General features: G+C 48.6%; 1 protein-coding gene across 3 annotated transcripts in view; it reads right to left on the bottom strand.

The window, feature by feature from the left end:
• The window catches only part of LOC144723504 (serine/threonine-protein kinase D1-like), a 157,792-nt gene that overhangs the window by 58,328 nt on the left and 82,820 nt on the right, over positions 1 to 16,644 (bottom strand). For 2 of the 3 annotated variants that reach the window (XM_078602300.1, XM_078602301.1), the window contains exon 3: positions 14,668 to 14,799. In XM_078602300.1, the coding sequence (XP_078458426.1) occupies positions 14,668 to 14,799 (132 nt within the window). Of the gene's footprint in view, positions 1 to 10,756; positions 11,635 to 14,667; positions 14,800 to 16,644 lie in introns of those variants that run through there. The other variant, XM_078602302.1, reaches the window with a different exon arrangement.

Genomic DNA, 16,644 nt, shown 5'->3' with positions numbered 1-16,644 from the left:
ATCGAACACGTGTGTCGCCCAGGTCCATAGCGCGATGCACCACGCTCCACCACCCAGCGACTCAAGCGCTACGATGCCACTGTTGCGTCGTCGTACGAATCTCACTTCGTTATTAATTGGACGCGACTAGAGAGGAACGGGCGCATCTCCGGGGCCTCGTCTGCTAAATTGTGCCGCCGGAGTATTCTCGGCATTCATGAAGTGCCCGCCCTTGAATTCTTCATGCGCGCGGCTCCCCGCCCCCCCACGTCGCTCTCCGTCAATTCCTTCTCTCACTCATGAGCGTCGTTCCACGTCGATGCGGCCGGTCACGGTGAACAGGTCGTTGCTCCCACTGGCGGGAAAGGAACAACCGCGGTGGGGGGGGAGGAGGGGGGACTTTAAACATGCAGCCCCTCCCCCCCCCACCCTTTGCAGTTACTCGCTGCACGCGAAGCAGAGGTCGCAAACGGGTTTTGATTCCTTACCCCCCGTACCCGGCCGCACCAGGGTCGCAAACGGGTACCCTACCCGTACCCTAACCGATACCCAGCCTGGTAGCCGGGTATCGGGTACGGGTACCCGATTGCGACCTCTGGGATGAAGCCATGTTGCAGGCGTGGGTGGGTTGATTCTAGGAACTTGAATTGTGAGAAGAGACAAGACGTTGGGAAATGAGTGACAAACGGTGACTCACCAGTGACTCACGGCCTACCCGTACCCGGCCCCGGCCGCACCAGGGTCGCAAACGGGTACCCGTACCCGGCCGGGTACGGGTATCGGGTATCGGGTATCGGGTACCCGGTTGCGACCTTTGGTGCATGGCGACGCAACGTCGGGAACCTTGACAGCGGCCTCACAGCGCACGCAGTGGAGGCAGCGATGCACAGAAGCGTCATAGATTTCATTTCAAATCAAATGAACTGGTGCCAGATAAAGAATGCATTTATGAGTTAAGGAACACAGCCGAAGGAATCCGAGTCCGTGTCAATGCGTCTCTCTCTCTTGGGTACAGGTAGACACCGTTACAGAGCAATAGCAAAATGTCAAGGGAGGAGTTTAACAGCTTGAATTATCCAATCCTCTAAACTTGCGGCATTTGGTGTTTAAAGTTATATATATGCCACAGGAATTAGATGAAGCTGTAAATCAAACTCTGGTTGTGTTAGCTGGAAGCAGACCTTGGCAATGCCTCTCTAGAATATAATCTGTGGCTCAATTCAATTAACCAAGGGCACCCCCACCCCTCCCCCCCCCAAAAGGTATAAAGTCCCCTTTATAATATAAAGTGGAAAATGTCATAGCACAAGTTTTATAAGTGAATTTTAAATGAGTGGAAACCTGACAGTCGAGGTCCCGGCTAAGGTTGTTTTTCATCTCTCAAGGTTTGAGCCACAATATATGACCCAAAGATGAATAAGCACTTCGACGACATTCAAACTCGGGTAATGAATTGAAGTTGAACTCTACGATGATCAAGAGATCACGATCAAGATGTCACCATGACCAAAGCTGTTGATGCCACCACATCTCGCGAATGCTTTCCGCCCACCGCAACATCACAAAGCTGTTGCCCTAAGAGACTGAAGTTACAATTTGCTGGGTTTTTTTGTATATGTCAGGTTGCCAATAATTTACCATACATTATCTACCCTGCACAAACACTCACAAACCGCAGCGGTCTCATACCCACACTAACAGTGTAACTTCATCGGGTACGGTACATCGTTCCCTATTGCACCTACATGTACAGCTGAGTTTGTCAAGGCCTCCTCACTCCTTTCTGGCCTGAAGGGATATCTGACCATACTTCACCACGTTGTTCTGTGTGGACGGGCTGCACTGCCCTTCCACTCGTTGATAGACATATGCACCACCTAGTTTCTTCATTATGAATGAAACCTATCATGCAAGGAGACATTTTTTTCCCCATGCTGTGAAGTGTAAAATAACCAAGTTGGTTTGCCAACACTGGGGATGTTTCTGTCTTTTCCCTCACTTTTTTCCCGGATTGCGTTTCCGACATCACGTCACGAGGAATCCATTCTGAATTGTCACAGAGCAGCGCATGCCCCTGTGTTTGAGAACAGTCAGTGGAAGGAGATTTCACAGAACTGCCCTTGAAATATCGTCTCGTGATCTCTCATCCATACAAGAGGACAACGCTTTTCCCACTCTGCTGCAAGAGAATAATATTCGTCACGTAACAGTCAATGCCTGATTTAATCCTCGGAACACCAAATTGTTTGCAGTCATTCATAACCAGTCTCCGACTATCAACTCAATGCATTTGAGAAGCCAGTTTAATCAGCAACTCGGCGATGCCAGCTTGGCACTGACTTTTGAGCCATCCACCCATTTCTCAATACGTTTTTTTTATTATTTTAGTGGTGGCGTAGATCTATAACAAAGAGCGCTTTTGAGAAAAAGTGTTTGGTGGACCATGTAGATTTGTGAAACTCAAAAAAGCTGTTGCAAGAAGCTGACTTCTTGCAACAGATGACGGAGACTTGTATTGCCTCCGAAACGTCGTGATTTTTTATTATTTTATCTTCATTAATTTTAATTTCATTTTTTACCTACGTGACTTTACCGAAAAAACAAAGAGTATGTCGAGATTTTAACCCAAGGATGTTGGCAGAGCCCACTCTGGGCGCTCTGACCTTTGAGTAACCCGGCAAACCTCTCAACACCAGGACATGTTTACACCAGACAAGCGAGGCAGCGACTTCACAACAAACTATCGGTCATCAACGTGATGTCAGTTCCACTTTTGAGAATGTTGTTTTTGCGTTCACGCAGCAACTTGCATCCATGAGCTCAGCTCTGCTTGGTGGGAGGGGGTGGGGTGCGGAATTTTTTTTTTTAAATCGCTCAAGCACGGAATAATTCTTCCTTTGAAAAGTACGGCTACTCCCGGGGAGCAGAGCTGCGCTGACCGCTAAACGTCAACGCTTTGTAGGAGCCCTTGCTCATGTGAGGAGAATCGGTTCAGCAGGCTCATTAGAGCCCCCACTCGTTCAGGGTCGCTGTCGATTAAGCCGAGCATCAATCAGGGAAGTAAATGCATTTACCGGGGCTATTTGCACAAAGCTTAGGAAAATGCCACTTTGACAAGCCATCCTTGGCCGTGTGAACAATAGGCAGACTAAATGCTTACACAGGCTACGTATACTGTACCATAACATTGTGCGGCCCGTTGATCAATCCACTGCTGGATGAGGGCCTCCCCACTCCATGTGGGTCGTGGGGATTACTTGACCACACTTTACTATCACTGGACCGATTTAAAAGCTCTTTGCGCTTTGAGTCAAGAATTGATGCTGCCCGACTGTGTTGAATGTAGCGGCCTCTCGTGGCAGCAGGGGTGACGTGAGAAACCCATCAGTTAAAATTGATTCTTAGGCTCACGATGCAAGCAGTGGAAAGGGTGTGTGGGAATCAATGATTTTTAAAAAAAAGTATGACAGTTATGTGAAAGTGCTGGCACCCCTTGTGTGAGGGCTCGCCATTTTACAGCGCTTTAGAAATTGTCGTTTTTACTCTTTTTAAATTACACGCCGATGTTATGATTATGCCAATGAAGCAAGCACATCTGTACATAGAGAGCAAGCACATCTGCACAGTATTCAACTCTGGTGTTTCGCAAGGCTCTTTTATCTCAAACACGATTTCTTCACTTGAACGACGACTAATCACCTCCTACTCTCCATCTATAACAGTGCACTTCATGCGGCACACGGATTTCTATCACGAGCCGAAATTAATTGACGTTTCGCTGCCGAATTTTCAAATACTTCGCCGTCTAAGCAATAACCGGGCTTCAAAACACGTCTTAACTGAGGTGACAAAAATAAACTTGACCTGGGTCAGGGTCAAGTTTATTTTGTTTAACCAGTCGAGATCTCAAGGGAGAGGGGATAGACTCACTTGTGCCAAAATGACAAGAGCAAACAGTCATAACAGTGCAGCAATGAGGCAAATAGAAACCAGAGCGAACACCGTCCAAATTAAGTGCTGCTAGTTACTGGCCACTTGGCGTTCATAGCCTTTGGGACTGTGCTCAGAAACCTTGACAAAAAAAAAAATTCAGCCCTGCACTCAAATGCACCGTGTCACAATCACAACATCTGGACCTTCTCAACATTCATTAGGCATTCACAAATGTCTAAATAACACACGAACAACAGGTCACGTGCTGAGCAAACGTGGCCGATCGCAGATGCAACCCTACACACAATGTGTGTGGCTGCCGGCGCGGGCAGAAACTCATAATCAACGTTTATCGGTTTAGATCGCGTTATTTATAAATGTGTCGTAACCCTCCACCACCCGACACGGCCAATCAGTAAAAAAGTGTCACGTTGACAAAAGACAAATAGTTCACGGCTTTAGCCCACCGGTGTGTTGAAGCGCGAAACCACAACATTTACAATTTGAGTAGCACGACGTTTCGCTGGTAATTGCATCCAGCATCATCGGGCAATTCGCCAGAATGGTGAGGCTCTGCTGTGTCTCCCGTTCTTATATAGAGCAGCAGCAGGGTGACGTCATCATTAACTCATTAACTCAGAAACTCCCCGTGCGTGGAAGCGAAACGTCGGACATCGCTCCACACGTCACGCGCAACGGGCCCCAAAAGCACAACGCATGAGATGCACGGCAGCGCAACCGGGAGAAGCGTCCACCCTCCGATGTGCTCCGGGCGAGCGGAGATTAACAAACCGCTCTCTCTCACCGTCTGCCCACGTGAAATAAATTAGTCCTGCGATTTCATGGTAATGGTCTTTCTCCAGAATGTCACCGGGGATTAATTGGTTCTTTTGGTCCTTTTTGTTTTCTGAGGGGGGGGGGGGGGGACAGGGATTATTGGTCTGCTCCTGTAAATTCCGTCGTACCATCTGGAACGAAAGTTAACGAGGAGATAGTTGTTTTGCATCGTCTTCAGTAAACAAAGTGCGGCTCCATTCGATGCCGCAATAACTCAAAGCGCGACGTGTCTGCTTCGTATGTTACAGGGCCTGTGAGCCCAAGAATATATTTATAAAAAAAAGAGCCGATGCCGTTTACTGCTGTGTGGCATTGGTATGCGACCATCACGAAGAAAAATATACATGGCGAGTCCAAGCCAGAGGCTGCCTGCCATTACAAGCAGCAGAGACTCGCCATTATCTCTGCAACGTTAATAAAATATACATACCGTATGTCAAAGAGAATAGATGCGACAAACACAAAGGAGAGCTGTGATAAATAATATAAAAGAACTTTACACAGGAGACCCTCACCAAACCTCACCATTGGTTTTCTGTACGGGCATTGCATTGGCATGCCTAGCCACAAATCCAATCTACGGGTGGCGTGTGTGAGAGAGGAAATAGAGTAACCAGAGAACACACAAACACGAAATGATATTTAACACCACAAAAGCCACACACACACACACAGCTGTGGAATGCCACCGGAGCACCGTGCCAGGTGTGACAACTGAAGTTTTCTTAATTGCCAAAGCAGAAATTTCCACTTGCTTAATGGAAAAGCATTCATTGTAGTAAGTAAAAACAAACGCCAATAGAATATTGTAGTTTGCAGTTGGCCACACATTTCGTCCCTATGTTCAGACCAACATTGAGTAACGGGGCCATGCAGTTGGATTAATGTCCGTCGTGTGCTAAAATATATCAACAGGATTGGTATCTCCGTGTCCTGCCCTGATGTATGGGGACTGAGCGATCGTGAAAAAGCACAAACACATTGGTTTGTCAATGCTGTGCAGCTCCTGCTTCTCTAACAAGCACAATTATGTTGAAATATATCGTCCAAACTCGCACACACGAGTTGCAAATCTGTCCGTGGCCAGCACCAACATTCAAAGATAAAATATCCAAAAACTATAAATTATTTTCACTAAATAATTGCTGCCGTGGTGAAATAGTAAGCGCACTAAAACTGCAATCCAGAGGTCACTCTCCTGGCATGGCATCTGGAACAATGGACAAGGTTTTCTTAAATTACCTTGCCCGTGTCGAACGAGCTATATAAAACTGGGCAGGTCCACGTGTGGCATGGTAAAGTAAGCGTCCTCCAACCTCCTCCCAGACCTCTCGCTAGTATGGAAGAGTAGGCCAAAATATAATCTAGAGGGGGGCGCTCCGTGGGCTCCCTTGAGCGTAGGCCCTTCTGCCAACAGGAGCGTGAGCAAGCAATTGCAAGGCTGCAAATGTACCTTTACCTATCAATTAAATAAATTAAAGAGTCCGAAAGAGCGTGCACGTGGCCGACACGGCTTTGTTTCAGTGGCGATCCTCACGGCACATGAGGCAACACCGGGCGCACATTTGTAATGCTGGCTTGCCGTAGCGTTTGCTGTGAAGTTGATGGAAATCCATTATCGAGGCTTCCCGCAATAATTGTGCAGATGAAGCGGTGAGCTAAACGGTCTGCACGCACATTGCACGGGGCACTCGGCAAGCGGCGACTTCCGCTGCTGCAGCAGACAGCCGGGAAGTCGCCCAGGTGATCAGGCCCAGGTGATCAGGCCCAGGTGATCAGGCCCAGGTGATCAGGCCCAGGTGATCAGGCCCAGGTGATCAGGCCCAGGTGATCAGGCCCAGGTGATCAGGCCCAGGTGATCAGGCCCAGGTGATCAGGCCCAGGTGATCAGGCCCAGGTGATCAGGCCCAGGTGATCAGGCCCAGGTGATCAGGCCCAGGTGATCAGGCCCAGGTGATCAGGCCCAGGTGATCAGGCCCAGGTGATCAGGCCCAGGTGATCAGGCCCAGGTGATCAGGCCCAGGTGATCAGGCCCAGGTGATCAGGCCCAGGTGATCAGGCCCAGGTGATCAGGCCCAGGTGATCAGGCCCAGGTGATCAGGCCCAGGTGATCAGGCCCAGGTGATCAGGCCCAGGTGATCAGGCCCAGGTGATCAGGCCCAGGTGATCAGGCCCAGGTGATCAGGCCCAGGTGATCAGGCCCAGGTGATCAGGCCCAGGTGATCAGGCCCAGGTGATCAGGCCCAGGTGATCAGGCCCAGGTGATCAGGCCCAGGTGATCAGGCCCAGGTGATCAGGCCCAGGTGATCAGGCCCAGGTGATCAGGCCCAGGTGATCAGGCCCAGGTGATCAGGCCCAGGTGATCAGGCCCAGGTGATCAGGCCCAGGTGATCAGGCCCAGGTGATCAGGCCCAGGTGATCAGGCCCAGGTGATCAGGCCCAGGTGATCAGGCCCAGGTGATCAGGCCCAGGTGATCAGGCCCAGGTGATCAGGCCCAGGTGATCAGGCCCAGGTGATCAGGCCCAGGTGATCAGGCCCAGGTGATCAGGCCCAGGTGATCAGGCCCAGGTGATCAGGCCCAGGTGATCAGGCCCAGGTGATCAGGCCCAGGTGATCAGGCCCAGGTGATCAGGCCCAGGTGATCAGGCCCAGGTGATCAGGCCCAGGTGATCAGGCCCAGGTGATCAGGCCCAGGTGATCAGGCCCAGGTGATCAGGCCCAGGTGATCAGGCCCAGGTGATCAGGCCCAGGTGATCAGGCCCAGGTGATCAGGCCCAGGTGATCAGGCCCAGGTGATCAGGCCCAGGTGATCAGGCCCAGGTGATCAGGCCCAGGTGATCAGGCCCAGGTGATCAGGCCCAGGTGATCAGGCCCAGGTGATCAGGCCCAGGTGATCAGGCCCAGGTGATCAGGCCCAGGTGATCAGGCCCAGGTGATCAGGCCCAGGTGATCAGGCCCAGGTGATCAGGCCCAGGTGATCAGGCCCAGGTGATCAGGCCCAGGTGATCAGGCCCAGGTGATCAGGCCCAGGTGATCAGGCCCAGGTGATCAGGCCCAGGTGATCAGGCCCAGGTGATCAGGCCCAGGTGATCAGGCCCAGGTGATCAGGCCCAGGTGATCAGGCCCAGGTGATCAGGCCCAGGTGATCAGGCCCAGGTGATCAGGCCCAGGTGATCAGGCCCAGGTGATCAGGCCCAGGTGATCAGGCCCAGGTGATCAGGCCCAGGTGATCAGGCCCAGGTGATCAGGCCCAGGTGATCAGGCCCAGGTGATCAGGCCCAGGTGATCAGGCCCAGGTGATCAGGCCCAGGTGATCAGGCCCAGGTGATCAGGCCCAGGTGATCAGGCCCAGGTGATCAGGCCCAGGTGATCAGGCCCAGGTGATCAGGCCCAGGTGATCAGGCCCAGGTGATCAGGCCCAGGTGATCAGGCCCAGGTGATCAGGCCCAGGTGATCAGGCCCAGGTGATCAGGCCCAGGTGATCAGGCCCAGGTGATCAGGCCCAGGTGATCAGGCCCAGGTGATCAGGCCCAGGTGATCAGGCCCAGGTGATCAGGCCCAGGTGATCAGGCCCAGGTGATCAGGCCCAGGTGATCAGGCCCAGGTGATCAGGCCCAGGTGATCAGGCCCAGGTGATCAGGCCCAGGTGATCAGGCCCAGGTGATCAGGCCCAGGTGATCAGGCCCAGGTGATCAGGCCCAGGTGATCAGGCCCAGGTGATCAGGCCCAGGTGATCAGGCCCAGGTGATCAGGCCCAGGTGATCAGGCCCAGGTGATCAGGCCCAGGTGATCAGGCCCAGGTGATCAGGCCCAGGTGATCAGGCCCAGGTGATCAGGCCCAGGTGATCAGGCCCAGGTGATCAGGCCCAGGTGATCAGGCGGGCAGGCAGGTGCTGGGGCAGGCGAACAGGTGCCGTTATTATCATGATCCTGATCCCTCACTCACCCTTACTCACCCCCTCAACCACACAACCAGATTAGCATTCTACCGCATAAGTTGTGCTGGACAGCTCTCCGATGTGCTTTGCGGGTCGTTCACGCACGGTGCCCGACGTTTTTTGTTTCGGCGCGCTGCTGGGGAGCGTCTTCAAGAAACTCAACGAGTTTCAGGGAAGACTAAAGGAGCTTCCAGTAAACGTGGAGCAAAAACGTCGGAAACGTGCACCGGGCAGCTTTGCGTGTCCACCCCACAAGTGAAACCAGTCTCGGAGTCCACCGTGCATGAGGGCTGTCTTAAACCGCTGCTTTTTAACACGTCCAACTCGCCCACGAATCCCGTCCCGTTTACAAGAGATAAGGGCTTAAAACTAGCCGAAGCATTTAATCCACTTGCGTAAAAAGATTTTTGCACACAGCGTTGGTGTACGGTGCTTTTTATGCAATATTTTGCTGTCTTCTCTTGGAGTTTCTGTTTGCACGTAGTCACTTTAAGATGTTTTCTTGTTCATGTTTTTGTTTTTTTGTTTGTTGCGGTTGCACCCGATTCAAGAGCTGAATGGCTCACAGGTCTATACCTAATAAATGAAACTTGAAAAAATGAAAAACTTGAACATATATATATTTGCCAATACGAATGCAATTTTGCCACGGAGTTCTTTTTTCTTTGCAACGCGCACAGAGACATGCGTTTGTTTGTTAGTGCCTTCCTCCCTTGAGCTTCACAGTTGAGGTGTTGGGGAAGCTTTGATGCACAGAGAGTGCCAAGAATGTTTGCCTCACACGTTATTCAGGGGGGCGAGTGGCTTGTCAGTGACAGTTGGCAGTGACAGTTGGGGAGAAAGGGAGGGGGGGTGGAATAAAATAGTACAAGTGTGGGTCTCATCAAAGTTCTGTTTGATACCCTTGTTATCTGTGAGTCAAGAAACCACTATGCCATCTGGTTACCTGGCAGCCTGCTTGATACCCAGTATCTCTTTATAAAATAAATTACAGCTATTTTTTTCTCTCTCTCTGCTTCTAGCATAAAAAAAAAACATTATTAATTGACGAGAATATTATTAACTGTATCATTATTTCCCCCACCTCAGAAACTCTCTCATTTACATTTATATTAAAACACACTTCCTCGCCAATGTTTTCGTTTCTAATTTTCAGCGGCGCATTGTACATCTGAATTTGGGAAAATGTGTACTTTTAAAACGCTCGTGACAATGCACACGCTATTTAATTGGAAACATCCTCAAGGCGTTTGGTGACAATAACAATGAATTGATCAGAGCCATCGATCAATGCACTGCTGTATGAAGGCTCTTCCAATGCCATGTTGGTCAATGGGTTCATGGCATCGGTGGTGTAGCCGTTAGAGCGCTTAGCTACGAACCCGGCGACCAGAGTTCGATTCCCACTCACGGCCAACACCGGTGACGATTATCCGAACCGGTCTTGGCCTCTTCCTCTTGGTCGGCTCAGCCTCAAATGACTATCTGGTGTAGCGGTGTGTAGTAAACGTCGCCACTTGGGAGACAAAAGGCGGCCAGGCGTGGGGTTGGCTACGCACCTCCCTTGTGTGCCGTGCCGGCCTTCATAGGTGCTGCTCACTAATATCACTCGCCCCAACAGTCTGTTAGAGGCTATATGGGGGATCTTTATCATAGCATGGTGAACTCACTAATGTGCCCCCGATCAATTAAGGCATTTATTAATACAACTAAAATACGTATACTCGGACATCGTGTTTTTAAATATAACCTTAAAAAAGCATATATTGCTCCAAAAGAACATTTATCACCGTAATAAACTTCCATTGTTCTATGTGCCATCCAAGATTTTAAACGGAGCATATTTTAATTGCGTAACAAAAAATGCCCGCCGTCCTTCAATGCATTTCCTAAAACCGTTTCGAGTTGTAAAGCACTTCTCTGCTCTGTCGCCAATCTGCACGGCAGGACCTAATACGTCATACGTCATCTTCTTATACTCAGAAACGTTCGACCATTATGCACACGCCGACCACGTGCGATGTTACATCTTGGTGTGGTGCGGTGTTTCAAGGTTGCAAGGTTGTACCCGCGTGCTGTTTTGGCGTGATGTTCGAAGTTTCGCTCCACGTTCCTGAAGAAGCCACCAGCACGTTGAGCGAAACGTTGGATGTCGTGCCGAGCGACACAACCCAAAATAACATCAGAGAAGCTCGACAGCGCAACTGCCGGAGCCCTATGCGGTGGCAAGTCCCAAAACGGCTGCTCTTTGCCATTTCCCATATCAGCCAGTGGTCCCTGGTTTTTGCGATGGCAAGAGGAGAGTTCATTGGAATTATTGCTGACCTGACCAAAAACAATTAGCCCACCCTCTCGAAGCCACTTCATGCCCCAGTGCACTCCATTCACAGCAGCTCAGCACGCCCATGAGCGCAACAACCGCCCGACGCATCGTTGCACACGCTAAGCTCCACCTCATGGCCACGGTGACCGATCGGCCGAGATAATTTTTAAAACAACAACCTGAAAGAAAAAATATACAGTTTGCAGATAAAAACTCTGAGCCACTTCAACTCGCATTGGGGTCACTAATGCACAGGTTAGGGGTCAGGTCCTGACTTTAGAAGTCCAATAAACAATCAGGAGCTGACCCAGTGATCCCCAACGGAAGTCAAGTGTGGCAGGCCTTGAGTCATTGGTCTGAAATATGGCTTATTGGTACCACCGAAGGTGGCAAATGCTAACAATTACTTTCTCAAAGCATTTTATCTGCGCGTTACAAGCGTGTGCGAAAGCAAGCTCACGGTGATAGCTTTATCTGACAAATATTTCATCAAACGGGCATCATAGTATGTTTGTTGGGAGAATATTGTTTTTCAACAAAAAAACGAAATCTGATATAAAGCTTTGACGGAATATGAAAACAAACAGGGAGTGTGTCTAGAAAAGACAGGATTCACGCTAAAAACGTTACGACCATGGCGCGCGGTGCCCAGGGTGTAACAATCATCCCCTGTGGCTCATCGGCTAAATAAAGACAGAGAAGCCACTGCCTTTATATATACCACTGACGATAGTAGGGAGGGAGCAACTGTGGCCGGGTGGCCCACATACCTCCAAATCCAAAGTTCACTCGCGAAAGCCTCCGATCTAACCTCATCAATTGTAAATGAGTTACGGTTGCATCATCACATCGGTGAAGCAGAATTGCTGCCCCAAATACCTTACACGCAACGTAACCATTGACCTCTGAGGCAGTCCACTGCTCATCGCTGAGAAATGTCGGTCTCATCTAGCACAGTGGCTGCATAGGAGCGGTGTAATGATGCGGTAAAAATAACTTTAGTAGAAGTCAGAAACATGGACGATCTTCCTTACAATATGCTGGAGCAGCGAGCGAATAAAACAAGTCTTGACACGTGCATTAAAAGTCTTGAGAATCGGACCTTTCATAGCAGCGTCTTCTTGAAATGTGTGGAAAATTTAAAGAAATTCTATTCTCGCATATTCTTGGGTTTTTTCGGTAAAGTCACGTAGGTAAAAAATTAAAATTAATAAAAGTTAAATAAAAATAAAATAAATTTTATTAAATAAAATACATTTTATTTTTATTTTACTTTTATTAAAATAGACATTTTATTTTTATTTTACGTTTATTTATTTAAATTTTTTACCTACGTGACTTTACCTAAAAAAACCAAGAATATGAATCCTTGCAGTCACGAAAGCTTCAAATCTATATTCTCGCATATGATGGCAGGTAAAAGCCAATGTCGAGGTTTGATGGGCACGATGAGAGGGCTTTAGGAGAGAGAGAGAGAGTTTGTTTGGTTTGATATTTATCCTCTGTTGAAGGAGTGCAGACTAACGTTGTTTACCATCTATGTATGTTGAACTTCTTTGGTACCATATGTACCCAACCATGCTAATCGGATCATAGTTTGGGGTTGCACAGTCATAATCGCAACACTGTGGCTTGTCTGTAATTTTCCATTCGTGAAGGGGATGTGCGCATCTTGCCTGTTGATTTAATACATATGGTATGGCTCGGGATACGAGCCCTCATTACGGCAGATCTGGTGTTGTATGGAACATTCATCAGTAGACACAAGTGTGTCCCAGTGGCGCTGTTGTTAGCGCTCCGTACGATGAGCCGGGCCAACCGAGTTTGATTCCTAGAAATGGCGCATATCAGTGGCAGGTGCTATCTGACACAGTATTCCACCAACCGGCACAAACTAGTGTGGAGTATTAATTCCTGCGGTCACGAAAGTTTTAAATAAAAATGTAGTGTGGTAAGGTTTCGGTCAAAATCACCTCCGATGAACGACACAGCATGATAAGGCCTTCATCCATCAGTGGATTGGCAAAGGGGCTGTATGTTATGAGATTGTTCATCAAGAAAAAAATAACCCATTAAATGATTTCTATTTTATCAGATTAGGCCCACTGAGCTATGTAGCTCTTTTCTCAGTAGTGACCTGGCCACAAACGATAGCTCAACGAAGTGGCTTATCAAGTGGAAATTCATAGCAGACAATGAGTCTGAATGTATGTTTTCAAATGTGAAGAGTAAGTCCGGAGGACCCGGAGAAAAATCCATACGACCATGGGGAAAACATATAAACTCTAAATACAGGTATTATGAGGGTCGGAATCGAACCCATGGCTTCTGCATACCAGGCGAGGTAATAAAGAGCTCACCACCGTGAATTGAGGGATATGTTTATAAAAACAACATGCATTCCCACTTAAGGAAGATTGATTTTGGAACTCCCTCCCATCGTTTCTTTTACCAAGTTCCCAAAAAAAATCGTGCTTGATTCCATTTTTTTTTTGTTCAAGAAATGTGTTCGTTCTCATCTGCTACACTCGCAACGACGCTCCGTGTTGCCGGATTCCCCAACATCCTCTCATCATCCGTTCCGTGTTGGATGCCTTTGGGCCTGTGCTCCGTAACTGCGATAAGGAAACAAAGATTCATCTCTTCGATCTGTGAACCCATTAAGGTCAGCTTTTCATAGTGAGGTCACACATCAAAAGAAGTAGTCAGGCAATGGCTCATTGAGCCACGCGAAAGGTGCACGGCGCACAAGAGAATGACAGGCACGGAGCCACAGAATTTACAACCACAATGCTTCGCAACAATAAAGGCCAATTATGGCAACAACCTGCAGCATGGTAAGACACACCATTACTGTGGAAATCGACGGCACGAAATGGGCAAAGATGCAGCGGCTCTCATAATGGCTTGATTGAAATATTACACATAATGGGATAACTTTAGATGTGGTGCAACATTTATTTGTGAAAGAATTTATCTTGGAATGCACGCAGCCTCCCTTGTCTCTGTTATCGCATTGTTGTTTCTGTATTCCTGTGGCCATGACATCGCCACCCTGCAAACGAATTCCTCGTTTGCAAAAACTGTTAGACGTCGATTAAATGAAGGTCTGGAGGCCTACAATACAAACTATTTTTTGTTATTATATTGACAGCTGAGAGATCTAACAAGTAAATTAGCTATTGATTATCAAACTTACTCCAACAGGGTATGCGCCTACATCATTAAATATGGATAAAAAGGAATTTGGGAGTATCCTGTGGAAAAAACACACAAGAGGATAACACTCAAAGTTCCACAGATGGATTCAAGAATGCTCAAGGTGCACCACCATTTCTTAACCACCCCAGAGGCCAGCACGTTTGGGAGTTTCACAAATCCACTCGTATGTGCCTCCAAAAAGCTGGTTAACAGATGTGCGCCACCACGCCCAGCTTGACAACTTACAATTGTGACAAAGATCCTCTGCCCCCCCCCCCCCCATTCGCTTATAAACTGTTGGGGCAAGTGCTGTTTGCAAGCACCTATTAAAGTTTGTGATCAGCACCATGGCTGACCACCTTCGTGCGGTGGTTGGGTATGCAGGCTACATGACCCAGTGCGACAACACACACGCACACATGCGCACACATCGATAATGAGGAGATGAACGTCACCTTCGCACTTGAGGCCTTGCCGCACCAGGCCCCACAGCATCTCTCCGCAGTGGTCGCAGAAGGTGGGCGCCTTGTATGAATGCACGAAGAGGGCATGCGGCCGGATTTGGAAGTCCTCTTGGGTGGCCGAGGCTGTGGAGCGCAGGGAGGGAGCACACACAGGCGGAGAGAAGTCAGTGCCCACGCGACAATGTCAAATGCCATTTTAAACTAAAACTATTTTTATTTTACCAATTAAGGCCCACTGAGCTAGATAGCTCTTTTTTTCAGAAGTAATCTGGCCGCAAATGATAGCTCAACGGAGTGGCTAATGACATGGACATTTATTTCAGCCCAAAACTCTAAACGCATGTTTCTAAATGTGGAGGGAAAACCCAGAGGACCCGGAGAAAAATCGACATGACGACGGGGAGAAAGACATGCAAATGGAAAAATATACAGGCATCGTCAGGGGTCGGGATCGGACTCACGACCCCCTGCATACCAGGTGAGGGAGTCAACATCTTGCCACCATACAACCTCATTCGCTCCCACAGCCGGGCCTGCCAGGAGGTTCGAGTGGAACCCTCACACAAAGATCAAGACCGTCATCGCAGCCACAGCTGTTGATGGAGTTAACATCTTGCCACCGTACCACCTCATTCGCTCCCACAGCCGGGCCTGCCAGGAGGTTCGAGTGGAACCCTCACACAAAGATCAAGACCGTCATCGCAGCCACAGCTGTTGATGGCCACCACACCGCATCGCCAACACCTGACACCTTCTGCCAGATCCCATCGCAGCACAGAAGACAACTTGACCTCCTCCATGATCTGTCCTAAAAGTATCCCACCACCGGCTCCGAGGTATTCCGCCCGCTCACAAACTCAAAATGGGAGGATTGGTATTGTTTCATTACCGCACCACACATTCAGTTCATATCAGGAGTTGCAAATATGCATCTACCATGTTACTCTATTCAATGTATGTATATTGTATGTATGTTGAACCGTGCTAATCGGACGTGCATTTTAGCAGCCTTCAAATTAGATGTATTTGTTGTTGTCCTGAGTTGTTGTGACCCCTCTCATGATAAAGAGGGGGGGGGGGGTAAATCTACCGACAGTGGTTAGGAGTTAGGAGAGAGGGTTCATTATTTTTTTGTCGCATGCCTGGGTTTATGGTGGCCCTCACTCCGAGCCCACCCTTTGGAAAACGAAAATCAAGAAGCGTGGAAAAAGCACGTGGAGGGAACGCATTTGGAGAGACGCGTAGCAATGGAAGCGTTCCACGGAACACGAGGTGTAGAATAGAGCTTGGGGGGGGGGGGGGAAAGTTGCGTGGAAAAAGCGACCCAACATGAAACGTAAAAAAAAAGTTCTCTGCTAGAATTTGGAAACATCGCACACAGAGAATGAGTAATGCGAGAACAATGTGAAAGGAAATAAATGCAGCCGCACTGCAACGGTTTTTGGACATTTTTGCCTCTCTTAGGACACCTTCGATACATATGTATGTATGTTGAACAACTTTCCCACCGTACGTAGCCAAGCTTGCTAATCGAAGCTGCGTTACTTTGGTTTGGCTGTCCCGAGTTTCGGACATCTGCATCGCAAGAATCCTGAAACGGTTTTTGAACACGATGGTTGAGAAGTTATTTAATTTATTAGTTTTTCGAAAAGTTATCTTTTTATTTGATTCATACGCTCGTTTCTTCACGGGGAAAACCGCATGTGTTAGTTTTCTGCCCTCCGTGACAGTTGTGTCGCCGCTTGTGTCACGGGTAGATCCATTTTGTTTTGTCATTGCGAATGATGGGAATTTTTTTTCAACGTGATGTTGTGTTTTAAAGCTGCGTGTGGTGGCAAGTACAGTTTCTGTAAGGCACAACTAAACGTCAGGAGCTTCTGCCTGATATACACCTTGCATTTTGTAGATAACGTGAGCCAAAGCCGATAGGGATGCAGCGATATACAAATAATCCAATGGAATACGTAT

The sequence above is a fragment of the Lampetra planeri genome, chromosome 18, assembly GCF_965212315.1.
Source record: "Lampetra planeri chromosome 18, kcLamPlan1.2.h2, whole genome shotgun sequence".
Taxonomy (NCBI): Eukaryota; Metazoa; Chordata; class Hyperoartia; order Petromyzontiformes; family Petromyzontidae; genus Lampetra; species Lampetra planeri.
Note: the sequence above shows the minus strand (reverse complement) of the source record. Positions and strands in the feature narration are given on the sequence as shown.